This window comes from Ammodytes marinus (genome assembly GCF_949987685.1).
Source record: "Ammodytes marinus genome assembly, chromosome: 9".
Lineage (NCBI taxonomy): Eukaryota > Metazoa > Chordata > Actinopteri > Uranoscopiformes > Ammodytidae > Ammodytes > Ammodytes marinus.
The window spans coordinates 10388106-10414798 of NC_137213.1; the positions used below are offsets into that span (position 1 = coordinate 10388106).

Here is a 26693-nt window from a genome sequence, read left to right on the forward strand (position 1 = left end):
TGACTGTTGCTCCTCCTGTGCTGTGGGTTGGTGCGTGCATGGTTTTATGCTGCTATAATGCACTAATGGACAGGACAGAGCGTGTCCTCTTTGTAGACAATGTTTCTCCTCATATTGTTTGCTATTTATTTTCATTTTCTATCCTCTGCAACTCTCTAACACACACACACACACACACACACACACACACACACACACACACACACACACACACACATACACACTTTGATCTTTCTCGTTCTTTACCAAAATGATCTCTTGGTTTTTGTCTTATTTTCCACTCATCTGTTTGTACTGTATTGTTGCACGGACCTTAGTAAGGATGGATGCAACGGTGTGTCAGCATCTGCTCTCAAGTTTTTAATTTTGCATTGTTAGCGCCCAGAACGGTCATGCATGCCATCATTTTATTTTATCCATTACCTCGAGATCTCAAGTTTGTGTTTGCTTATTGTGATAACAGGATACTTACACAGATTGGTTGGTCTATTAGCCAAATGTAATCTTATTTTATACAACAGTTCTGCAGTAAATCCTACTTTATTATAATGTTTTTATTGAAACTGTTTGAGGGAGTTTTTTATTTAACTTGATGATCATTGTGGGGCCGCATTTTCTATTGAAGTGTACTGAGCTATACTGAGAACTTTTCTGGGATTTAGCCTACCATTACTGATTTAAATGGGGTAGACAAAATAATAGAAACACCTCTCTGAAGACATCGCCTTTGTCCTGTGATGAGCATTTTTACACTATGCCCATCATTTCTTACAATAAATTAATCAAGTAGGTACTGTACACATGAGTCTATGATTAAATGATTCCGACATATCAAGGTAAATCACCTGTGATCTTGAGATAGCTGGATAAAGGAAAATCATGGCTTTTGTACAAATTAATGCATTTCATGATTTTGGTTTCTACAAGGTGGAACAAAGGGATGTTTCATTTCGTTTGGCAAGTAACCAGACCTCCAATGTCACATCTGACTGACTCTGCCCCCATGTGTTTAAACATCGGAATATGTTCAAACGTGAAAACAATTCATTTTAAACATTGCTAAGGAAAGTCAAAGTATTTTTCTACAAGGTTTTAAAAAGTTTAGTCATACTTTGTTTCCTACTTTTCTAAATGGTGTTCAAGCATATTTATTGACTTGAATTCACTCTGTCTGGAAGCATGAAAAAAAATGATTTGCTGACACTGACCTACCTAGTGCTATATATGCTGGATACTCTATGCATCTTCTTGTGATAAAATATATTGCTTGAAAACAATCTCTGTGCATTTGTACCTACTTCATAATTGCCTTGTTAGGTTATGTAAATGTATAAGGAGAACCAGAAAGCCTGTTGCACCGTTTGGTAGAACTGTGTGTGACGATTGCTTGGATTTGATTAGACTGAATTCAATCTCTTCCTTATAATTTTTTTTTTGTACCGCATTCAGAAGTTGATTTGGACTAGAATATGCATTCCATTGAAAATTATTCAAATGTAAAATCAAGAATATGTACAGTGACATTTTATTTGAAGATGTCAGCACTGCACTTCCCTAAATGATTACGGTCCAGACATGATGCTCTTTCAAAATAAAATCCTTACAAGGATACACAAAGGGACAGTGGATCATTTCCACAGTTGACTCTATTACCTTCTGTCTTTCTTTTCACAGTGGAACTAAATGCCCTCGTAAATCTGGACCCACCTCACAGTCAATGGGACCCACTCACTAAAACCATTATTGTGGTTTTAATAAAGTTATTGTTTACTTTGGTTGTAACGGCCATCAGGCTACATGTCTTCCAAGGTTCATTAAATGTGCAAAACAGCGCCCCCCGGCATGTTAGGTTTAGTTCAAGTCCTCCAGTATGTGTGGAGAAAGTTAGTACTGCACCTATTTAAGTAGCATGAAGGGATCCCAGGTGAGGTCGACATCCTTTGATATAGCCTAAAAAGATATGAGTGAAAACACACAACAGAAAAACAATTGGCCTTTATTGTGGTCATACGATCAAGAACATGTTACTGGAAAAGAAAATGCTGAATTGCATTGTGAAGAGGACAGGCCTACTCTGACCTCATGACAAACAATTGAAAGTTAACAACTCTCAATTTATGCTAAACGTAACAACCGGGAGCTTAACGTTGGCTTGTTTACCAGAGATTTCTGCGCAGGGAGGACACGTATGGTATGGAAACTTCAAGATCCAAAGGAGAATGGACGTCAAACAACGTGAGTCACATGATTTGTCTGAAGCCCATACCTGCCTCTGCTCGCTGGTTTCTTTACTAAATGTCAACTCGGCTGTTGCTGTCTGCGTATTTTATAGGCTATTATATATATTTTTTTTTTAAAGGTGGGCCCATGGAGGTCACTGTGTGCTGTGTAGCCTCAGTATCTGTTGGGTCAGCACTACAACATGCTAATAAAAACCTAAAATAAGCTAGCTGAGCAAGGTAAAGCTAAGCACTTCAGTTTAGGAAAAATAAATGCCCATGGGATGTTTTTAACAAGGTATTTTAATATGTAATTTAATTCTCATCTGTGATTTATCTAGACAGGAAAAATCAAATGCCATCTACAGTAGCTTCAAGGACAGTTATAGTAAGACCTTTTACAATCCTTGTAGCACATGCAGTAGTTTAAAGTAAAATACGGTATTAATTAATATTCCCCCTGTACATTTATTCAATCAGGAAATTCCTAGTTGCTATAAGGTATACAATTTGAGATGATTAGAAATGATTACAAATATATATATAGATTTGTACATAAATCAGACATCATACAAACAATCTTTTGTTCATTAGCCTATAGCCAGTCATGAGGCATCCCCTCAAATTTAAACAGACAATGAAATGATTGGTCAAGCCAATAATAATTCCATCAACAAAGATCTATTACAGATTTTCCTGTTATTTACATCACACAGTTCAGATGTTTCTCTTCTTCTGCAATTATCTACCAGTTTAGTCAACCACATCGGGCTGGGACTGCTCATTGTTGAAGAAGAGTGGGTTGCCAAAGGTGGATGGCTTTTCACGGATAGGAAAGCTGTAGCCAGACTTCTTGAGGAAAAATAGGATGACTGTTGCGATGGCAATCACAGTGATGACCAAGGCTACTGCCCAAATTAGGTGGCTGCGGGTTTGAAGATCCACTATGGGAATAACTGTACAGAATGAAACACATACGTAGATGATGAGCCGGAAAACTTTTTTTCAGTTATGAGTGAAATAAAAGGATAGAGATGTATCTTACCAGCAGTCGGTGGAACTTGTCGTGTTACTACAAAGAAAACAAACATGATCAAAAGGCATATCATTCCCGTATTATCGTTGACATTATACTCTAAATATCTAAATAACTTGAATATATTTCTGAGTTTCAACGCTATGTGTAACACATGCCTGTCATTGCACCACATTCACTCTTTTTAAAGATCTAATAAGTATGATGGTCTCACCTTTGGGGGTTTTGCAAATATATGCTTTGCTATCCCATTGGCTTTGTATACCCCATCCCCCGTCTGACGCACTTATGTATCCAAAATTGTAGTTGTGAAGTTCATCTGTTCTCCAGTTAGTGTAGTCCATGGCAGTTTTATCCAACCACATCAGTATGCCTTGGGACAAGTAGAAATTGCGTTTTTATTTTCTCTTTATAGCTGTTTTTTTATCTGTTTTTTTGTTTTGTTTTACCAGATGAAGCATTTCTTCAAATACATACTCAATATCTTTTCTTAAGTTTACAAATCTGCATGTCTTTTTAATTAGGAAAGTTCCAAGTGAATTGGATTTGTTATTTTGATGTTATGGCAGCTGCAGCAGTGTTTGATCATTTGCCAAAACCAAAAAAAGGAAGAAAAATAGTAAAGGAAGTTGTGAATGAAAAAGTTTTGACTTCATTTGTCTTTGCAATTATCAATATATTGTGCTGTTATGTTTGACAAGGCAACTTGTTTATGGAATCGCAATATATCGTGATATATCGTATCGTGACCAGTGTATCGTGATACGTATCGTATCGCAAAGTCCTTGACGATACCCAGCCCTAGTTTTTATCTGGTCTGTGTCAGTTCAATATTCAACAGGAATATTATAATAATTTATTTGGGGTTTGTCCACTTCGACAGAGCTTCTGTTTTAAAGAGATAATTTACCTTTTTATGTCCAACAAAATGTATTTTGATGTTTATTTTTGTGAAGGAGCATTTTGATGTGACTTTACCTCTGTGAGTTCTATACAAGCCGATCCAGAAAGACGTTAAGCTATCTTCATATATTTTGATGTTGCTTTGAATAAATTCTTGCTCAGAGGGATCTGCAATGCTGGCAAGATGTCCACCTTCACATACAAACAAGTAAATGACCAAAAAAAACATTAGGGACTTGGTTAAAGCTAAACACAGCTGAGAGAGTAAGAATATGTATTAGCCGTTCCAATAAAAATTCCTTACCATTTGTTACACAGTAAGCAGATGCATCAGGCCACTTAACCCTAGCTGTGACAAAGAGGTAACAATAACCCTTAAATGATATCCAGCTGGCAGTCTGGGTCTGGGTTTGGAATCGTGATGTTTCTGGGTTTTCAGGGCAAAATCCTGGGAAAACACTTGATTCTGTTGGTGGAACATCTGTGGAGGAGAGAGACATTGATGACAATGGGATCAATCTAGGGCTGCAACTAACGATTATTTTAATAATCGATTAATCGGTCGATTATTTTTTCGATTAATCGATGAATCGGATAAAAATAAATAAACATTTGTAAATGCCGCTTCTTTATTCAAAAACTGAACATTACTTCAAATTCACAGAGCAGACTGAAGTGTCAAAACACCAGGTTATTGCTCCAACGTCCCGGAACTATTAAAAGTAATATTAAATGATAACAAATTCATCATAAACTTAACTGGGATAACACAAAAAAACATGCAATGTATGATATACATGTATACAGTATATAAGGGATGTCCATGGTAAACCAGTCAACCAATAAGATTTTTAACCGATACTAACGGTTAAAAAAATTAAATCATCTTAATTTCTCTCAGATGACAGGAGATCGTTAATTTTTATTGATATAGATACCATTTTCGAGACTCCTTAATGATCCAAGTCTTTATTGATATCACTATTGATACTTTTCTATTATTTTGTTGAAATGGAACTTGTATTATTGCTTTAATTGCTGATATGATCATAGCTCAAGATAGGACATTAAACAGGTCATAATTCCATCTTTACTATCTATTTTATATTGCTGGAAAAACAAGCTGACAAAATCTCAAATTTCTTTTTTTTTGTGTTGCATTTGAACACATCAATCATATTACTGAGCCGGCCTGAACACATCACAGTTGACATGTTTGCTACTTTTTTTAAGCTAACTAGCTCTATATCCTTCCAATTTTAACATGGATTTAAAAACTGGATTACTATTTTTAACCTCGGTTGTGTGATTACTGCCGCTGCTTTGAATGACTGTTGATGCGCCGATTCCGACTCTCCGAGCCCGTCTCCACACCGTCTGCAGCAGCAGCTGACAGAGTTGTTTTGGACTAGACGGATACTGAGTTAGTTGAAGGAGTTTTTTTAACCCAAAGAAAGCAAAGGTACAACACTTTCATATAGGCCAGTGTTAGATAAGACCAAAATACAAGCTGTGGCCACTCACACTATAGCTTTCCCGCACCGCTTCACGTGCGGAAGGCTCGCTGTGGGCGTGCATGAACCTGTCGGCGGCTGGATGTAAACAGTGCCGCGCCTACAAGTGACATATTAATCGATGACCAAATTCGTTGCCAAAGCTTTTAGTAATCGATTTTTTTAATCGATTTTATCGATTTGTTGTTGCAGCCCTAGATCAATCGACTAATACATGTAAGATAGCCTACATGCTTTCAAATCCAATGCACCAGAGCATCGATATGACAATATTGTTGAATTAAAAAAAACATGTTGTTAAAACAAAATACATAAAATGGTAACATTTGTATCCATGTTCTAAATAGGTAAAGGCGGAACGTACTGTACATAAACAGGACAGGACAATATAGATAGATAGATAGATAATTTTTATTACAGACTCTAAGTCCAGATAATACAAAAGAACATAAAACAATACAAACAGCGACGACGACAACAACAACAACAACATACAAGGTTGTCTAGCAACCCCCTATTAAAAGACACTTATATTTGTCAATATGTAGAGGGAGTCGCTTTTAAGTTAATCAAAATGTAGATGTTACCTACCCGTGGACTTCATACAAATGCTGGCCATGTTCTGATCGCATTCAGAAGTTCTCCATTTTCCATTCTCAGTCACAATCACACATGGTCGGCCCATCCTGGGTTCCCCTTGATCCCAATTGGTGAATGTGATACGCGTGCCATCAACGTATCTGAAATTTCCTCGAGTCTGATAGCAAAGATTGATCAAGCTGTATTCAGTACCGTTAATTAGTCGTATTGTCAAAATCTTTTTTTCAAGGAAACCTGTTATCTTTTTGATTTTGTACACGATTAAAATTAAATGTATACAATTGTTAAAGGAAAAAAAATCACTGGAATATGGTATGGTAAGTGTGCAGGCAACAATTTTGCTTCAACATTTAACTGTAGTGAACATTGAAATGAAGCCCACTAAAGTCTGAGTTACAAACAGAGGCTAGCTGGTTTGCTATGTGCTGTTTTGAGAGGCGTGCTGCCCTTTACCTCCAGTGTGTTCAGTCCAATCCATAGCTGACCTTTGAGCTCCAAAGTCATCAGCTCAGTGTAAGCCTGTGACCAAGCATTCCGCAGACTAGCCAGTTTTGCACCATCTCTCTCACAGTGCTTCTTGGCCGCAGTCCAGGTCATTCGTTGAGTAACAATCTTAAAGGAGTCATTAAATATTTGGACATAGTCCATAGTTGTTGGTTCAGGGGAGTCCTGGAGAGAAGGGTCTGTTTTAAGATGATACATTTAACAAATTTAGATTTTCCATTCATGTTAAAGTCAGGTACTTATGAGTTATTATTCTTTGAAAATACTGAACAGTAAGACAACAAATCATCAGTTTATTTTGTACAAATGGTGTTGTTCTAGGAAGAGTTATCCAAATAAATGTAGGAATTAATTTTTAGTGAAAGCTCAACTGAGGCTTATGCAAATGTTTTTCCTAAAAAACCTTACACAGGTTACTCAACGTTCTATTGCTAAGCAAATTCAAAGTGGCTTCTGAATTGCGGATTAATTTAATTATCCGTTTTATTTTCATTATTGGCAATTTATTGAAGATTTTAACGGTTGGTTTCTTAGCCATGCACATGCCATTTAACTTGTGCCTGCTGTTATTCGGCAAGCACCCACAAATAGGGTGTTTGGTTGATGGTTTTATGTTTTGTCCATTAGGGAAACGGAAAACGAATATCTGGTAAAACAGGCCTTGACATTAAGGTTTTTCTGCCACTTGCCCGAAGGGCAACTACCTTGTATGTTTTACTTGCCCAAATGCATCGTTCTTGCCCGAAATAGAAAATGTAGTCCTTTCGAAAAATTAATTTTCAAGGTATTTGTAGAAGTATCGCATGCCTCTGTGAGCTACGGTAACCTACGGTGTTTGTGTCTTTTTGCACTTCCCATGAACCTCTAGTATGCTCTATCTGAAGGACTTAGTTCAAACATTCAGGGAGGATGTACTGCAATAAGAATAATATCAACAAGGTTAATAGTAGGCAGTGTTTCCTAGTAGGCAGTGTTTCCAACATCATTCTAAGAGAATGTGGGGGAGGCTGCAAACTTTTTAGTGGGGTTCAGGGGCATATTTTGACACTTGGTAAACATAGAAGCTAGTGAACATTCAAAGTATTTGTTAATAATAAATTAAACATTATCAATCACAATGAATTAGCTATAGGCTACCTATATGAGCCCACTATTTATTTAGGCTATTATTATTATGCTTTGGCAATTTATTTTATTACATTCATCCCAATAAAGCACATATCACTAACAGAAACACTCTTGCTTAAATCAGCTGACGGCTCCGTGAGCGAGCGTAAAGCGGCCTGAAGCGAACACATTATACCTAACTAACCATGCTGATAACATGATTAAAATCACTCTCTCTCATGTGAGATGTGATCATTTTCTAAGGTGATTTTGAGTTCCGCTTCAACTTTCGTCTGCGTTAAAAATAACTATCTCTGCACAGACCAAACATCATAGCTGCATCACCTCCAAGGAGCGATTGGTGTATGGTAGACTTTGTGTTCCTGATGACGGGCAGTTGTGTGCACAATCGTAATAATAAACGGCTCACCGAAAAAATAAACAAATGAGTGGCCTCATGATGCACATTCACATTTTGCTTGCCTGAACACAGAGTTCACCTGCCCTGGGCAAGCGGGCCACCGTCCGTTAATGATGAGCCCTGGGTAAAAGTTTGAAAATAAACTAATGGAATATGGATTGGATGCATAAGAAATGGACAATGTTGTGTGATCGCTTGCCTATTAAAATAACTTTAGGCTATAGGAAATTAATTCAAAAGAAATGTATGAGGATAGGCTCACCAACATTTCGTAGACAGATATATCCAGTAGTGTCATTGCAGGACTTCTTCATCCATTTCCCAATACCAATGTTGAGATCGGTAGTCATCACAACACAGTCTTCCTGGTGAAACACAATGTTGAGGTAAAGAGCAAGGCATGGTAAGATCAAGGGTCATTTTGGAGTGCTCATTAAGAATCTTTCGCATACAGATGTACTAATGCAGACAGAATGCAGACGGTCAAATATAAATAAATAAGCACACATTTATTATGATTTTACAAAGGTCTATTGCACATTACAGATTACAGTGTGTCAAGTATGTATAACCTTATTATCACTTAGCAGATGTTAAATTTTTTAACCCATTTCATTTGTACAAATTCACAAACGGAGGCCTCTGTGTACCAAAGGCATTACCCCAGCTTGTTTTACAAATGAAGTTGTATTGTAGTGTAGATTACAACAAAATTATCAAAACAAAGTGTTACCTGCACATATCGGCTCATGTGAGAATGGCCATTCCACCCCTACGGAAAATCAGAAATGTATTATAAACAACACAGAAGAGTACAATGTATCGCTATGCTGAATAAAGGTTAGGGCTGTCCCCGACTCTGAATTTTCTTAGTCCAATCGGATCTGCGTGTTCAATCCAGAGATTCGACTGTATTGTGATACTATTTGTAGAGAGTTGAATTGAGGCAAAGAAGGGAGGACATGCAGAGAACCGACCACGGGTGCGATGAAGACTGAGCCTCTAGGGGACGCTCCACTACACCAAGAGCTATTGCTATACTTCTTTTTTTTAATTAAATAATTGAACATAGGGCTGTGCGATATGACACAAATGTCTGTCATTTCATTGTATGCAATATTTTTTATTTCGTTATGTTGCAAATTAACAATTTTTACGACACAAACTATACAATTTAGCTCGCAGTTAAGTTACTGTCATTCATTTTCACTTAAATTTTCGATACAAATGGTGGTCTATACTGCGAGAATTACAAGGTAGAGAACAGTGCGCTATTGCAGACTAACATAGGTAACTAACAAGGTTGTAATTAGAACTACATTATTTAGTCGGTCGGTCATAAACTAAAGTGAGCATTTTCTATTTTGTTGCATGCTTGAACATTTTTGTTTGAATAATAGGAGAAAATAATCAAATATGTGTAAATACTTTTTTTATTTGTCGACTACATAGGCCTAATTCAAAATGTTATAAGCGAAAGGCCTTTCCATGTGTCATTTATATGAAATATGTATTCATTGAATTTACAGAAAATATGATAAATCGTCAAATGTGGTTAAGGTAAGGGGACAGGGAGAGGTTAGAATAGGAGTGAGACCGACACACACAGACATACTACCCTGACATATAACCCCATTGTCTTGGAACTTTGAGCCCTGGGACTATTGAGCCTCGGGAAAATTGATACGTCCAGAAATAACCTATATCGGGATATGATATTTTGGTCATATCGCCCAGCCCTAATAGAACAAATTAATTATTCATAGACTTTACTTTGCATGTGTTTCAGTGCGGAGCTTTCAAAGCCATTGAAAAAACGGTTTAGAGAGAATGCAGCACAACTTATATACCCTAACAGTATAACTGAAAAAGACTCACGTTGTTCCCCCAGTTGTGGAATCGAACTGGTCGTCCATCAGTCCATTGTGATGACCGTCTATTTGAACTATGCAAACCAATCCACAGGTTTGTGGTGGGTGCCTCAGACATTTGACTGGTCAAAAAAACTGAAAATGTAATACATACATGTAAAAAATTGATTCATGTGAAAATCGCGATCTAAAAAAATTAAAATAAATTATATATTTTTTTGTATATATGTTATATGTATTTAGCTGCCACCAGTAATGTTTACTTGCTTCAAAATAGGGCTGCAACTAACGATTATTTTGATAATCGAATAATCTGTAGATAATTTTCTCGATTAATCGATTATTAATCAATTAGTGTTTTGGTCCGTAAAATGTCAGAAAATGGTGAAAAATTTATAAATTTTCCAAAGCCCATGTTGACGTCCTCAAATGTATTGTTATGTCCAAAACACACAGATGTTTCAGTTTACTGTCACAATAGGATTAAAGAAACCAGAAAATATTCACATTTGAGAAGCTCAAAACGATTAATCGATTATCAAAAAAGTTGGCGATTATTTAAATAATCGATTAATAATCGATTTGTCGATTAGTCGTTGCAGCTCTACTTCAAAATCACATGCATTACAAGCTTAACATGGAAATAGACTTAATTGAACCACTACACCACGAGCTCTCTGATTTACTTAATTTTGACACCCAGACATTAAAATTTTTAATGAAATACACATCACATTTTGACTTTGATGTGTTTATTATTATGTTTTACTTTTTTATCATCTCTGTACTGTAACTTTGTCTTGTATTCTTGTTATAGGAACATGTCTATTTTGATAATGAGACTCTGTGTCTTAAAATGTATTTATACAGAGATTACCTGTATAAACAAAGGCTAAATGAAAAAATGAAAAATTATACATAATAGTTTTCTGTTAAAAGTCATAAAAACAAACCTTGCACACGTTTTGAAAGAATAGATGCCAGATTTCCTCCCATTGCTTTGCACTGTGTCCTTGCTCCTTCCCATGTTTCATTCTGGCTATTAATGACGTTGTAACACTATGGGTGAAAAATCAACTGCTTTGTGTTATGTCTAAAAAAAAACAATAGCTTACTTTGTTTCTACAAATAGATTTATGCTGCGGCAGATTTAAGGCCCATTTCATCGCAGGAACAGAGATTTTCATTTTGTGCAACATTTTCCTATTGCCATCTATCCAAAGGACTATGAAGATTAAAAGTGACTTCTGACCTTTAAGTCAAATTTTTTCCAGTTTTGTGGACAGCCGCCTCTTGGAAGAACTGTTGGTGATACAGTGGCGCCGGGAAGTGGTGGGCCACTGCGTTTACAAATGGAATTGTACTCATACCCACAATTAAAATCATGCCAGAACCCTGTGATACAAATGATTAAAGATTATTTAATATGTTTTTTTATTATTATTATTATCATTTAAAGTAGCTTTGAGTAGCTTTGAGTTTTTGTTGATTGTAGAGGCACCTTTGGACAAAAGTGGTAGTTTTTCCACGACACCAGAGCACCAGCACGTGCTGGTGGTGCATGCCTTTGTTTAAGAAGTGAGTGAATACGTCCATGAAGACATACCGCAGATGAGTCGTGATGAGGTAATATTCATAGGAGACTATATAAGATTAATAATGGTAATAAGACAAATGTGAAGCTGTTTAGCGGTCATTTACCATCATCAGAGGAACATTTTGACAGTTTAATTAACATTCAAAAGTTCCCTATTGAATGTTTAAATTATTTATTGAATTAATTATATGAAAGTATGGCAGTTAAGATTAATACATTGTATGTTACTTACCCATAGAGCTGGTCATAACAGCACAATTCTCATCATTGTTAAGGAAACGAGGTTGATTTTCATCCCACCTTTGAAACACCACCGGAGAACCATCCATCCACCTTTTTGAAACATAATGAAATCAGTTTTAAAACAAACATTCATTAACACTCCTACTGTCATTTCCATCATATTGTTTTAAGTAGTATGAATGGTTTGTGGTTAAATACTGTAGTTCGACTAAATAAGCTTGGATCTTGAATTGAAGCAGTAAAATCCCCCCAAAATATACAATTTAACAGGTGTATATTAAAGCAACACAAATAAATACTTAAACATTAAAAAAATGTAAATCAGTAATTTGAAAGAGGTTGCTTGTAATGACAAACCCACAGTCCCACCACCCAACAGACACATAACATTGGAAACTCGAGCATCCAGCAAGCTACATTGACATTTCCCTTTTTTTTCTTATATCAATTTTACATTGCATTCATCACAACTTATTATTAAACTGGTCAAATCATCGATACATTATTAATTATTTAATTCATACTCACCCATATGTGTTATCAAGATCAACAGTCAAGCCTATCCAGTAATCTCCTCCAGTACCGTATATCTACGCACAATCAGACATAGGCACATCAATAAGTACTTGCTTTGCAGTTTTGAGCTTTAAATGCCATGTGTATAATGAGTAATGTAGTATAAATATAACTTCTCACCCGTTTCCATAAAAAGACATTTTCAGCTTCACTGTTGATAGTTACCAAGTCACTATGCCTCTTTTTGCAGAAGTTACGAGCTTCTTCCATGGCCATAATTCGTCTGTTAATATAATATTGATTCCCATCCCATTCTAGCCACCCATCTAGGGTTGTATTGAAGTCTGCAAACATGTTAGAAATATTTAATAATTGTAGTACATACATACAGTTTGTTCATATTTAAAGTTTATTTCTTGCCATGTTAGTTGGCTGGTCAACCACCTTGGGCTAAAAGCGTATTTGCAATGTTTTCTATGTGGTTGCATCTAAGATAAAGCCAACTCACTTGGAGTGACGGGGTCTGGAGGAGGATTTGGAGTCACTCCTGTAAGGACATAGACAGAAGAGTATTATATTCAGAACACTTTATTAACAACAATAGTGAAAGAAGACATCGCCAAATTGAGAATATGTTCTCCTAAATAAAGTAGTTTAGGAAGGAATTGTTGCATAGTTAAGCATTCTCAGTAACCACACGAGAAAATTAATTGGTATCAGTCCCTCATTTTACCTATAGGGATCTGGCACAGCCATCCACTGTTCAATTCACAGTGCACATCCCTCCAAGACCCACTGCTATCAATACGATGTAATGTGAGTAAAGTACAAGATTCCACATTGTTTTTATTGTTTGGCTCTCCATGTTCCCAGTGTTGAAACTGCAGCTGTAAACAAAAGCCAAGAAAAAATAAGTTATATTAATTGTAATAATTGTAATGTCTATCTAATTATGTCTCCTAAAGTACAAATTATAGTTTTAACAATTAAAGTATAAAACTGTTAACTCACAGGGGATCCATCGCTCCACACATAACCGGTGGCTGGGTCAGGGGCACTAAGACCAATCCAGACATTTCCAAAGCTGAAATAGACAAACCTATATTATGATTCATGGTAAAAACCTGTTTTAAAGAACAAACATATTAAGGTTTGTGTAGAACCACTGCCCCAGTATTCTGCTGGACACTAGCCAACATTTGCTTCAACCTCTTAATATTGTTCTTTTTTAAGTCATACTATACCCATGCTTTGATAGCTCTTCTTGCTCAGCAGCACTGTGGATGCTGAGCAGGTCTCCTCCAATAGCCTTGCAGTAATCTCTTGCCTCATACCAAGTCCTCTCGTTTGAAGATCTTCTATCGGGGAATGAAGATATGCTATCGGTGAATGGAGATCTTCTATCGGGGAATGAAGATCTTCTATCGGTGAATCGAGATCTTCTATCGGTGAATGGAGATCTTCTATCGGGGAATAACTTAAACACAAGACAAAGAGGTTTAACTTTGTTAGGTAGTGTCGCTTGAAAAACGATCTCGGATCCATAATTTTAAGGTGACAGTGTTTTTTTGTATCATCTTTGCACTCTTTGTATGTGTGCCTATTCAGGTGTTAACATTTTTACTTTTCAGTTATTAGTATGCCTTTTAACTGTATCGTTCTTGAAATTTTTAATTTAGCCTTCGTAAATGCATCATAGAGTAGCCCTCAACTTTCGAAAAAGATCTCTTTTCAAAAGTTGAAAAGAGATCTTAGTTCAAGAATAGTTCATATTTATGGATGTTGTGTAAATACTATGAGATACCAGTCATCAATCCAGTGTATAATGTGTACTATGATGGAGCATTTATTTCAACAACCATTAACCTTCTGAGTATACTGCATGTTATGTATTTGAGAATTGTTTAATTTAAACTTGAATATCTAAATTCATCCTTAAGAGAAGGTGAATTTTGTTTTACATGTGGCAGTACCTTGGCGCAATACTTTCTTGATCCCATTCGAGTCCAGCCTTCTGAACACTTGGCAGGGGTAAAAATGGGTGGTGCAGTGGTTGCAACTGCCCCTTCTGCCAGGTGCTTGCAGATGTATTTCTCCTTATTGGTGCAGGGCAGCACATTCCAGAGGCCAGCAAAAATCCCAGTTGTTAGGGCAACACAGCCCTGTTGGTGACCTTGCATTGTTGAGGGAGAATTAGTAAAATGTTAATGTTAATGTTAAAGTTGATTTATGCCACATATCAGAGAAGGAGTTCAAAATCACCATACCTGGCATTTCAGCGTTCCAGTGAGTGAATCTCACTGAGTCTGAGTTGGTCCACACAAATTCGTCAATGTTTTTCTGGTTTGAGAGCCCCAGCCAGAAGTATCTCTCTGGTCTCATCCCCACCAAGCTGACAAGGAATGCATTATCCACCCTGCAAAGATTTACACAAGTAGCAGCACAGGATTGTCACTAAATGTTATACGATAACAAAAGCTTATATGATCATTTTAGTAGTTAGATTGTTATAATTGTTTCAGTTATAAAAGTTCTTACCCATTTGAAACATCAGCTAAGTAAGAATCTGAACTTTTGCAATCATCTCGGGCTTGATCAAAACTTTTGGTCTTTGTCCATATGAAGTAGCAGTATGAGCCATGTCTTCTCCACCCCTGGAACATAATTTACTGTGATTTATACATTATAGAGGAGGGAAAAAAAACAAAATCAACACACCTCCAACTGCCGCCGTGTTTTTCTTTGTTTCACTGGCAATACATAGACAAACATGGACTAAAAGTACTAGGATTAAGAGACGAGCTGTAGCTATAGCTTAGTGCACCACTGTGTTCACCAGCTTTGTCGCCAACTTTGTCTGATTTTCTTTTTAACTGGGAAGGTTAAGTACTATGAACTAACTAATATGTTTGCTGATCCTAGGAATAAGCTAACACTGAGCTCAAAAAAAGCAAATGAACATTGTTGAGAGGGGAGGTAGAGTTAGGTTAAGTGATGTGCTCTGAAGTTTTGGCACTACAATTATACAGAATTTAAAACTTTGGGGATTAGTTTATCAACAAGAGATACATTATTAATAATAATACATTAAAATAACGCACAGTTTTGCAGCCTTCATTCTGCTCAACTGCCTCTCCAGTTGGATTTGAGGTGCTCATCTTCATACAGATGAAACCATGTTTCTGCTCACACACTCGGTCAACCCAGTTTCCATTCTGCAACAGAGTACCATAAAATATGTATGTTTGTGGTGACTTAATGTACACGTAGGTATTACAGTCAGTGTACTGTTAAATCAAACGTCAAATAGACAGACATAGACAGTGTATGTATTCGATAAGACCCATGTATGATTACGTAGGTAAACTGTGATATGTATCTGCACAATTTCCTTTGTTTTTGCTGACTGATAAATCAGGTTAAATAACATAAATGCTACTTTCTCTCTAAGTGTATGATATAGTGCCCCATATCCACTTGGTGCTCCTTACCTCTCCCTTGATGAGAACGCAGTCCTCTACTTCATTGAAGGCAGCAGGTTCCCCAGATTCCCAGCTGGTAAAACTGACAGTAGAGTGGTCAATCCACTCAAACAGCCCTTCAGTCTTCCTGTCATTCAGTCCAATCCAAAGCTCATCAGTGGATGCTGCTGACATGAAAACAAAATGACTAAAGATGGATTTAGTTTCAAAATCTCCTTCAAATGCTGGATAAAAGATATAGTTCCCTCCCACACTGACTTCAGTCAAGTTGCTCTCCCATAATTGCATGTGCATTCCATCTCCATTTAACTTTAAAATAAAAGTTCCACCACAAATAGCAGGTCACCTTGCTTGAATAAAACACTACCTCCCGTTAATAATTACACTAATGTTATCAGAGACTAAATGTATAGGTGAGGTATAATAAGCAAAGGACATGTAATATTATATTGGTTGAGGCATTTGTTTAGACTATCATCTAGTAACTAAAGTGATTATGAAAAAAAGTCAGGATCTGTCAACTTCAGCTCAGCACATGTTCATGAATGATTGTACTATAGAACAAAAAGTCCCTAGTGCATAAAGGGGTGTTCTTTTTGTAAGGATTTATTCCTAAAAGTTAAATGTGTCTTTTATTAAATTGTTTTAACATACTGTATCCAAGTTGAGAGATGACAAAGCTATGGTCTTCAACATTTCGGATGCTGACTAGGTCTCCTCCTCCATTTCTGCAGTCTCTCTGTGCATCAGACCATGTCTTCTGAGTCCGATTAAGGTAGAAGCAGTGGCCATTGTAGGGAATCCAAGGTCTTGAACAAAATCCTGTTTCAACAGCTGATCATGGAAAGAACAAAGAAATGTAAGGACTAAGTGACAGATGTGCAATGTAGCTATAAGATTCCCAGTGGATGTGTATAGAATAGATCTTTTTTTCAATTACCTTGTGTTGGCAGCTCCCTGGCAGCTTCAGGCCTACTGTAGCAGATGTACCCCAGTTTCCTGCTGCAAAGTAAACTTTGCCAGGAGTATTGTACAGAAGGTTCAACAATTGCACAGTTGTGCCCCGCATTAGCAATGGGATGTCCTAAAACAGGATGATCGTTAAATCTCAAATCAGCTCTCAGATATTGCAAATAACCATCCTTAACCACAAATTGTCATGTACCTTTAGTTTTTGGATGGATGTAAAAAAACGGTGTGCTGATACATGATGCCCTTGTACAGAGTCAGGCTAGCCTTTACCCTCTGTTTTCAGTGTTTATGCTAAGCTAATCAGATGCTGGCTGCAGTAACCTTACCATAAAGGACAAATATGAGATAGTATAAAACCTTTCATATATGAAAGGTTTTATACAATCTCATATTTATCCGTTCAAAAAAAGCAATTGCGTGTTTTTACCAAAATCTCAAACTATTCCTTGAGCTAAAGTAGGGTTTTCCCAAATGACGATGAAATCGTCTATCATTGCGAATGGACAATCGGCATTAGATTTTTCTAGCCGACCTCATGGGATGATATTTGCATAGGAGTGTGAAGGAAAGCCAGAGAGAGACAGAAAGAGTAAGAGCTTTTTTTATATAGTTTTGCTTTTTAAATTAGGTTAATTATGACTAACTTCATAATGGATTTTTCAGATTGGAAGAAATTGACGAGCAACCTAATACATTTTTAATGAGAGGTGAGCGGCAGATGGGGAGGCAAGGGCGTTCTGACAAGTGGAGCAACCAGCGGGGGCACTCCCGTCAATCTGGCACGCACAAGCCCGTAGCCTGCTTGCCGAGTTGAGAAGTGTACAACTTTTTTCTATGCAACGATTGAATTGAAGGTTATCACATTGGACAAGACAATCATTCTCGTTGTCTGTGATTTCAAAGAAATGAACAATTGTTAATGAAATAATCATAAATATAAATCCAATGCGTTGATTGAGTATAGCTAATTATTAATTTTTATTTATTTTTATTTTTTATTTTTTTAACCTTTATTTATACAGGTAAATCCCATTGAGACCGAAGACTCTTTTGCAAGGGAGACCTGTCTTCCTTTCCCACGTTACCATTCACACAGACATTCATACACCGATAGCAGGTTAACTATCGACACTCACACGAGGCAAGATGGGTGAAGTGTCTTGCCCAAGGACACAACAACTATGACACAAGTGGCATGGCGGGGATCGAACCTCCAACCCTTTGATCATCGGCCGACCCGCTCTACCAACTGAGCCACAGTCGCCCCAAAATGAATGAATCAGAATAGAAGCAAAAAGTATCAAAGTGGAGGAAAACCTACCCGAGTCCCATTTCAGGTAGCGGTAAGGTCTCCCATCAGACCATTTCCAGCATCCCGCTGAATCCAGGATCAGCCCAGTCCAAAGCTTATTTCCCGCTATCCCCAGTATTGCTGTTGGAAGCATGGGAAACCAAAATGGGAGTCTCATTAATCGAAGTGATGCCTTTAACAAAGTATACAAATATTTTCTCAAAAAACAGTGCTACGGTTAGTCAACTTAATTTCATAAAAACAAATAGCAGAAAATCAATAGGTACATAATTATTGTATGTGCCCAAATACACTTTCCCTTTATCAGTACAATGCTTGATTGATTGATTGATAACATTTATTTAGACAGGGAAAAACCAATGGAGAGCTGGGCTCTCAAGCAAAGCAAAGCAGAGTAAAATGTCTTAAAACAGAAGAAACTAGTAAACACACAAAAACAGATAACAAGAAAAACAGGAGCAATCAACAAATAAAAAAAAAATTTAACAAAAAATATTCACACATTCAGTGTGACACTGAATGTGTGAATATTTTTTGTTAAATTTTTACAGGTCACAGGTAAGGTGACCTTACCTGTGACATAAGCCTGCTCGTGAGGATCGGTGATACTGAGTAGGGAGGCACCCTGTTGTTTGCAGCTGGTTTCAGCCTGGGACCAAGTCACAGCTGACTGTGTGTTGAGCTGGTAATATGCACCTGTTGTTGGGTGTATATTCCAGCCTCTTCTGGCTATGAATGTAAACAGAATATGGATATGTCATGTTAACTATCAACAATAATACTTTCTCCTTGTAACCTTGAGGTTGTATTTTTGTCTACATTACATTCGTTTCCAACTTAGTGACTCTCTTGCTAGATTTGGGCACTTTTAAAACTCCTTTGGCAGCTTTTTTTGCTAATAAAAAACTTTTAATTTTAATGCATAGCAACAAATCCAGCAACCTCGACGACAGCAGACCTTGACTCCTTTCCCTTTACGATAGTAGCCAAAAAGTCTCGGTGGATTTGCTCTCTGTACTACTGACTGTGTTCAGTGCACGGGTGAAGCAGCTGCATGTTCAGTCAAAGAATCATCAGCCAGGAAGAAATGTAAATATGTTCGCATAAACAATACGCTTCTCCAATTTTGTTCTATATTATTCAACTTGATTATTTACGCTTAATTTATCTGTAAAAAGTTTTCAGAGGAGTGATTTTATTCGTATCTAAAACATTTTTTAAAATTAAGGTACCGTACAATTAAATTAATATTGGTGAGATTATTGGATCTTGAAATATAATAACAGCTAATGATAAGGCTTGCTGGATTTAGTTAGGTTTAGCTAGACTTTAGTAACTTACATTTTTGTATTCTTGTATATGATGATTTCCCAAATTAAAATGTAATCATAATTTCGTACTTGGCTATAATAGGTCTCACAAGCTTAAATTACTTACTGTATTTTGAATCAGTATACACTGGCTTTGTAAATATGGCTTCCTCCCACTCCTATATAAAATACATGAGTTGTCATGGGCAGTACTTACTAGTATCTGGGCAGTAACCCCAGCGTTCACTTTGATATTCTGTTTCAACTGCACACCAAAGCATATTTTCTGAGTCAACTGTTGTGCAGTCTGAGTACCACTGTTGTTTGTACTTGAAGGGAAACATGCACAGCATCCCAGCAGCATTTCCACCAATGGCATAAAGTTCTTAGAAGTGATAAGAACAAAACAAAGATTAGTTTCAGTTATTTACTTTTTTTTAAACATATGAGAAACCACGTCAATAATGATGCTAAATTATATTTTAAATGCTGGGTGGACATCTTGATAATTTCTTATCGTTTGCTAAATTAATTGCTAAATAAATAAAGAGGTATTTGCTATATATTTATAACAATCAGTGCTATATAAACCACACAGTACCGTGTACCTCTGTATGTTCTTGAACAAGCACCATTAGACGTCCCAGAGATGGTGAGGTGGTTATTGGGTCCTATTGTCTTCGAGAGAACTGCTGTGTTATCTGCAGTAAGTTCAATGTAAAGTTCTTGATCTTTGAGCGCGAGCACTGTTTCATTCCTGCATTCCCACTTTTGGAGTGCACTGTTTTCGTCACAATCGTAGAGGTTTATTTCACTTCCCACACTTTTCCCCTGGACTCCCAGGCACTTCTTCCTTTGAGGAACCAGGAGTCTGTCACTAGTTGTCCAGCGAATGTCAAAGCAGTTATTTGTTTTAACCAAACAAAAACCTTTGGCCTTGTTAGTTAGTTCAAATGGGGAATCTGTTAAGAAAAGAAAAATAAACCACACTATAGTCTTGCATATGGACAAGAATACACATCTACACAATCTAACAAAAACTCTAAATTAAATGTTGAAATACTCTACCATCTGAAGCCAAACATTGTAATGTTTGGATGAGGAGCACGAAGGTTGCAGATGTTGTCTTCATTGTTAGAATTCAGCAGAAGAATTGATCCCTGCATTTCTTGCAGAGGATTGCTGTGTGAATGGTCATGGAAAGTCAACGTTATAAGTTCTGGCACATCCTCTCCTTTCCTTTTATGTCTTGTCTCAGACTTTTTTTTCTTCAACATATAACTGTACAATAAACGCGGGCCTATCTGCACGTTACTACATGATTGTGGACCATTGCATAATAAACGTACTACGTGGGAAACGGGAAGTGCAAGTAGATGCTACAACAAGTGACCTTTTAAATATTAGTCTACGCATATACTAAACACGTCAACCAAACACTGATTTTTTTTTTATGTAGAAAGCAATAATAATGCTTTCCCCATATAACGCAATATCCACAACAAGGAGGAAAGAACCTATCATAATTCAGACTTTTTCTTTTTTAACTCTTAAGTAAGCAAATGCTGGTATTTTTTTTGTTAATCCTACATGTATTTTGAACATCAGTCACTGTTTAGTGCTTGTTTTGGAATGACTATATTCTCATTTTCTGCAAATGGAAAAACACACTACAATGCAAAAAAAAGTGTTGAGGTTGTCGGCAAGGTACGGGTCCTCATCTGCGATGTTGTTAACGGGATGTTTTTTTGTAGTCCGTCATAGCCTATTCTGCGGATTTTATCAGGACTTCTCTTGAGTTATGAGTTCTGAATTGCCGTTCCAATTGCTTGAATGTGTTGGGTTATGGGTTTTAGGTGGCTTCAGGATCACATTACTTTTCTCAGCCCCCTCTCTCATACACGCACACACATTGACCGACCTACACTCTCACACACTTATGCACACACTTGCATGTGCACATACCTTCTAAATTTTGCTTAGGGCCCAGATTTGGCCACAGTCAAGAATGAACAGGAAATGGTATGCCTTGAAAGTAGTGGTGGTTCTACAAAAAGAGGACATGAAATTAGGAACACCGGTTGTGAGGAAAATCACCAACTGAAGACTTGAGGGAATTTCGCAAGCCACGCAATTAGGAAATATGGAGATTAGAATGTCCAAGGAAATTCAGCACGTCAGCACAATTTGGCTGAAGCCTTTTTAGTCCAGGCATTATATGACCTGACCTTAAACAAATTGCAACAGAAACCATTCCAACTGTTTTTGACTCATGAATATGTAATAAATAACATACTAAAAGTCTTAAGGAATCCATGTGGTGGAAAGTTATTTTTTAAGGGTTTTCTTAACCATACCTTTTATGCCAATTTTCGGCTTCCTAAAGTACTGTTTTATGGTAGAGGGGATATGTGCCAAATTGTTAACCTTTTCAGAAAAGCATGAAACTTGGTACACTTATACAGTTTGGGGCCCTGAGCAGTTTCAGATATTTAGCCATTGCAAAATGTAATCATGGTTGCCGTGGCAACCATTTTACTTTCCGCCATAGCCTAATTATGCATTTTTCCTCATAACTCCTGAACCAAACATAATAACACATAACTAGTGATGTCTACCCCTATGTTTTCATGGTCAGGGATGACAATGATACCACATACAACATCAGAAACAGTGAAGGTCAGTAGTTAAGGGTGAAAAATGAAAGCCCAATATCCGAAAACATCGCTGTGACTTTATAATTTGGGCCTATGTTGCATAGACATTGTGTAGCATTTTATGAGTTTTAATTTTGTTCTCTAACAAAGACATAGGCTTAAATGTTTGTAAAAAAACTACAAAAAACCCACAATTTCCAATTGTGGCCCGTGTTATTTTTATTTATTTATACATAGGCCTACATTCCTTTATGATATCTATACAAATAGTTCAGTGCTTTCCAAATCAACCGACAACTTTGTTTAACAAGAGATATGGTGTTGGATGCAATGCAAATCAATTATTAACTATTAGGTCATTTTATTCATTTTATTTAATTTTCTTGCCATCACTTTATGAAAAGTTTTCCGGATCCTAAAAAACAATGTCAAGTTGTTTTTTGGTAATTTTTGCCTTTATTGGTTGGAGAGAGAGAGAGGGAGAGAGATCAGAACCACATGACCCGACAGCAGACCTGGAACTCATATGGAAAACAGCCATCCTGTTTGTCTCACAAAGGCCAGCATGGTCTAGTATGATGCACAGCATGGCAATAACTCGGGGAAAACAACATTTGTGTTTGTGGTTGATATGAGACATAGTGACACCAAGTGCATCTACTCCACATGTAAGTGCCTATGTGAACGTGCCCACTGCCACAATTCCACCCCAATCATCACATTTAATCAACCACTGGTGGAAGGCCTTTCTTATGAAAGAAGCTGAGCCAGAGGTTATGTTAGTGACTTTGGGGCTTCCACACTGATATTAGTTTTTAGGGGTCCATTGGGCATGTTATGACTGGTGCCGGGAAGAGGAAGTGATGGAGATTTTGTGGATTTTTTTTATGCAGCCAATGCCGTTGTGCACATTATGACAGGGAAGAGGATAAGATTGACTAGCATTGATGGTGTCCTCAATGGCCTGAATCTGTGTGATGCACTTGTTGTGACTCCCCTTCAGCTGCATACAACATATAGTGATGCAGAGATGTCATCAGCGGATGATACCTGCTGGAGATCGAAAAACTCTGGTGTCAATCTATGCAAAGCTGATAGAGCGATGTCTGCAGAGAAGGCTTGCCATTCTGATGTGATTCTCGGAATAAGATTTCTCAAAGGCTAATCTGAATCCTTAAAATCCATTGGTAGACATATTTAGCAAGTTTCTGAGAGCTGAACGTACTGGGAATTGGGAACTTCACTATGGAGCAATATCAGAAATGCTTCCTTTCATGGCAGTATCAGGGCATAATCTCTACACACAATCAGCCCACATCTACAGTATGTGCAGTGGATGTGCAAGGTCCATTTGGAACATCCAGATTTGAACCAGATATTTCTAGAGGGATTCCATGTGATCAGATGGAGTGATCGCCTATGGGCTGGCATGTCTATGGATCTTGAGCAGGTTCTAATGACAGTATGAAAACCATTGGTGGCCTTACAAGAGTGCTGGGGATGACATAGCTGCAACATCTGACATGGCTTCACTCCATGCCAGCTTGTGCTGAAGTTAACTACGCACACAGTTCTGAACAATCTCCAAGAAAGACACAATTACAGGGGGCTCTCGTGGCACAGTGGTTAGAGTTTCCCCCTAGAGGCCCATGCCCCACAGAGGACCCAGGTTAGAATACGGCCTGGTTCAGTTCTCTGCATGTCATTCCCCTCTTTGCCCCATTTCTACTCTGTCTCTTCAAATCTAATTGAAAAAAATCTTAGAAAGACACAATTACTGCTCGGATCCAAGCTTGTGCAGTTTCTTGCACCTATCCTCAAATGTTGCAAGGTCAAACGCCATCGGAAACAGCATTTTGTTTAGCATGGATGGACAAACTACTGCTGAGAACACATTCAAGAAGAGGGGTCGGGTGATCACCATCAGTACAAAGATCCTCAGTGAAGATCGATTGTGAAGCAGTGCAGACACATAATTGCTGCAAAAGGTTCACAAAAACTGCACATGCAAGACAGACTGTAACAACTGAAAGTGCACATGCAAGAAGCATGGCATTGAGTGCTCTGTTGCATGCGGTACCTGCAAATAATCTGGGGGTGCAAAATCATCTCAGGTAGGGGGTGATGATGAGGAAGACAATGAGGAAAACCACACTGTTTAAGAAAACTTGCTCCAAGGATTTATACAACTATTACATAAACGTAAAAGTCTATCTGAATACTAAGTTGAGTTTCTTTTATTAGTCAATTACACAAGACTACATTGAAATTAGTCTTTTCTCATCACCCCTCTCAAGTTACCACACTCCAGAGGGGGTCAGAGGGTAATGCATACTCATGGTATGCATTGATTTACCCCTTTCACATTGCATTAGTACTGCTCTGGCTGCACTTTGAACTAGTAGTACGTCTGTGCACCAAAATATTTTCATATTAAAATGTATGTTCATCAGTTCAAAAATGTATCAATTTGTGCCAGTTTAGCATTCACAAATATTTGTGTTTTCTTATATTGTTATAATAGGCTATTTTACAAACATTTAAGCCTATGTCTTTTGTTAGAGAACAAAATTAAAACTCATAAAATGCTACACAATGTTTATGCAACATAGGCCCAAATTATAAAGTCAAAGCGATGTTTTCGGATATTGGGCTTTCATTTTCGGAAAAACATTGGATTCACCCTTAACTACTGACCTTCACTGTTTCTGATGTTGTATGTGGTATCATTGTCATCCCTGACCATGAAAACATAGGGGTAGACATTACTAGTTATGTGTTATTATGTTTGGTTCAGGAGCTATGAGGAAAAATGCATAATTAGGCTATGGCGGAAAGTAAAATGGTCGCCACGGCAACCATGATTACATTTTGCAATGGCTAAATATCTGAAACTGCTCAGGGCCCCAAACTGTATAAGTGTACCAAGTTTCATGCTTTTCTGAAAAGGTTAACAATTTGGCACATATCCCCTCTACCATAAAACAGTACTTTAGGAAGCCGAAAATTGGCATAAAAGGTATGGTTAAGAAAACCCTTAAAAAATAACTTTCCACCACATGGATTCCTTAAGACTTTTAGTATGTTATTTATAACATATTCATGAGTCAAAAACAGTTGGAATGGTTTCTGTTGCAATTTGTTTAAGGTCCACCCCTATTTTCTCACAAAATGCCTGTACTATTTGTACCAATGCCCGGCTTTGTCCCAAGTGAACTATTTACATGCCTGATTATAGTATTTACAAACTAATTGATATCTAGAAGCTATTTTCTGAATATCTATTATATTTAAAGGGGCCAAGAACGAACACATCTGAACATTTGGAAACAGCTGATCATAACCAATACCCTCACAGCTCAATGTTTAATAATAATTAAATAGTTGTGTTTGTCTTGTGTGTTCAATAATTTTTAGTCGCTGTTGCAGTTTGCTCCACTGGTTGCTTTAGTTCAGTATCAAACCAGACATGAGCAAGCACTCTTTATACTAAAAGGTTAGTAGTTCACTTAATAGAATTATCGTCACATGAATTGCGTGTTTTTATTTTTTGTTTTTTCTGTTTATTCTGGTCTTTCACTAAGCTTTTCACCAGTATCAATGCATGTTAATGACGATGGCTACAATGCAAAACTGTTTATTACACATTAATGCAGTTGTGGAAGAAGTATTTGGATCATCTACTCAAGTAAAGGTACTAATACCACACTGTGAAAATACTCTACTACAATTAAACGCTCTATCACTTCAAAGTAAAATGGTCCCTGTCATAGTTTTACTATTAAATATGTTTTTGCATTAATATTCCTGCTGCATTAATGTGTATGCTGAATTTTACTGCTGTAGATGTTTAATGTTGAGCTCATTTGAACTCCTTTATAAACTGTTGCGTGCTTCAATTAACACCAATGCATCATGACATATTCTATAAGATCATCATATGTTGTTGACCTGTGCGAGCCGCATATCTCTACAAAGTCCACTTTTCAGTTTTGAGTATCATAAAAGAACACTTCGTCCTTCTGTTAATCAGAAAAAATCCAATCCACAACATTTTGAAATGCATGTTTTTCAATGGAATGTAAGGGATTGAAAAATTGTTATCTGAAAAGTAACTAAAGCTGTCAGACAAGTATATTAAGTACAGGACTTGATGTATTTGAATACAATCCAAAACTGTATTCATGATTCAATATCCTAAAGTTGCTGATAATAATTCACATGTACTAAACTCTTCTAAAGGGTCAACTGGTTATTTTATTTGGGATTATTAAAATGTTTACCTCTCCAACAACTTCTTAAGCTAAATTGGTTTTGAATGGGGTTATGGAAAGTTGTTGATCCATCTGCATTCATGGGAATTGCATGCAGTTTACCAAAATAAAGTTAGTTGGTTTCATGATACAACTCATTAAATGACAATTTATTG

General features: G+C 37.1%; 1 protein-coding gene across 1 annotated transcript; it reads right to left on the bottom strand.

Annotated features, from left to right (window-relative positions):
- Positions 1-2972: 2972 nt before the first annotated feature.
- On the bottom strand, positions 2973-20803 carry LOC307255333 (macrophage mannose receptor 1-like; the record flags this gene model as incomplete). The annotated part of the gene is given in 32 exon segments (XM_080034014.1): positions 2973-3175; positions 3265-3291; positions 3470-3628; positions 4234-4350; positions 4463-4639; positions 6264-6429; positions 6726-6955; positions 8567-8669; positions 9038-9076; positions 10183-10310; positions 11129-11234; positions 11428-11570; positions 12005-12105; positions 12544-12605; positions 12712-12875; positions 13040-13078; positions 13265-13418; positions 13543-13615; positions 13776-13889; positions 14493-14497; positions 14499-14704; positions 14799-14947; positions 15070-15185; positions 15633-15746; positions 16023-16177; positions 16668-16847; positions 16954-17097; positions 18307-18417; positions 18871-19026; positions 19825-19992; positions 20216-20569; positions 20676-20803. Coding segments are annotated over 32 exon segments (4227 nt in total). The 5' UTR covers positions 20740-20803.
- Between the last annotated feature and the right edge of the window lie 5890 nt (positions 20804-26693).